This window comes from Penaeus monodon, chromosome 28 (genome assembly GCF_015228065.2).
Source record: "Penaeus monodon isolate SGIC_2016 chromosome 28, NSTDA_Pmon_1, whole genome shotgun sequence".
NCBI classification, from domain to species: domain Eukaryota; kingdom Metazoa; phylum Arthropoda; class Malacostraca; order Decapoda; family Penaeidae; genus Penaeus; species Penaeus monodon.
Genome location: NC_051413.1, coordinates 4,917,031 through 4,917,271, shown reverse-complemented (window position 1 = coordinate 4,917,271; position 241 = coordinate 4,917,031). Strand labels below are relative to the sequence as shown.

The 241-nt window shown below is 46.1% G+C and overlaps 1 protein-coding gene across 1 annotated transcript in view; it reads right to left on the bottom strand.

The window, feature by feature from the left end:
* Positions 1-241, bottom strand: part of LOC119591311 (elongation of very long chain fatty acids protein 4-like) — a gene marked incomplete in the record, with an annotated part of 5,762 nt that overhangs the window by 3,469 nt on the left and 2,052 nt on the right. Inside the window, 1 exon segment of the mRNA XM_037940037.1 lies at positions 10-197. Within this exon segment, the coding sequence (XP_037795965.1) occupies positions 10-197 (188 nt within the window).

Genomic DNA, 241 nt, shown 5'->3' with positions numbered 1-241 from the left:
ATTCTTTACCTCAACTCCAATGTACAGATTAAGCAACATGACAGCCAAGTTGTATAAAATCAGGGGAATTCTTAGCTGAAATGGAGCACGATTCTCCATGACCCTGGGCCCCACTTTGACGAAGGTGAGGTAAACTGCCACCAGGCCAAGGGTCGGCAGGGGTGACGACATCAATGGCCACTCTCTGACACGTTCATCTGTAACACAAGGAACATAGAATTAATATACATTTAAGGCCCCT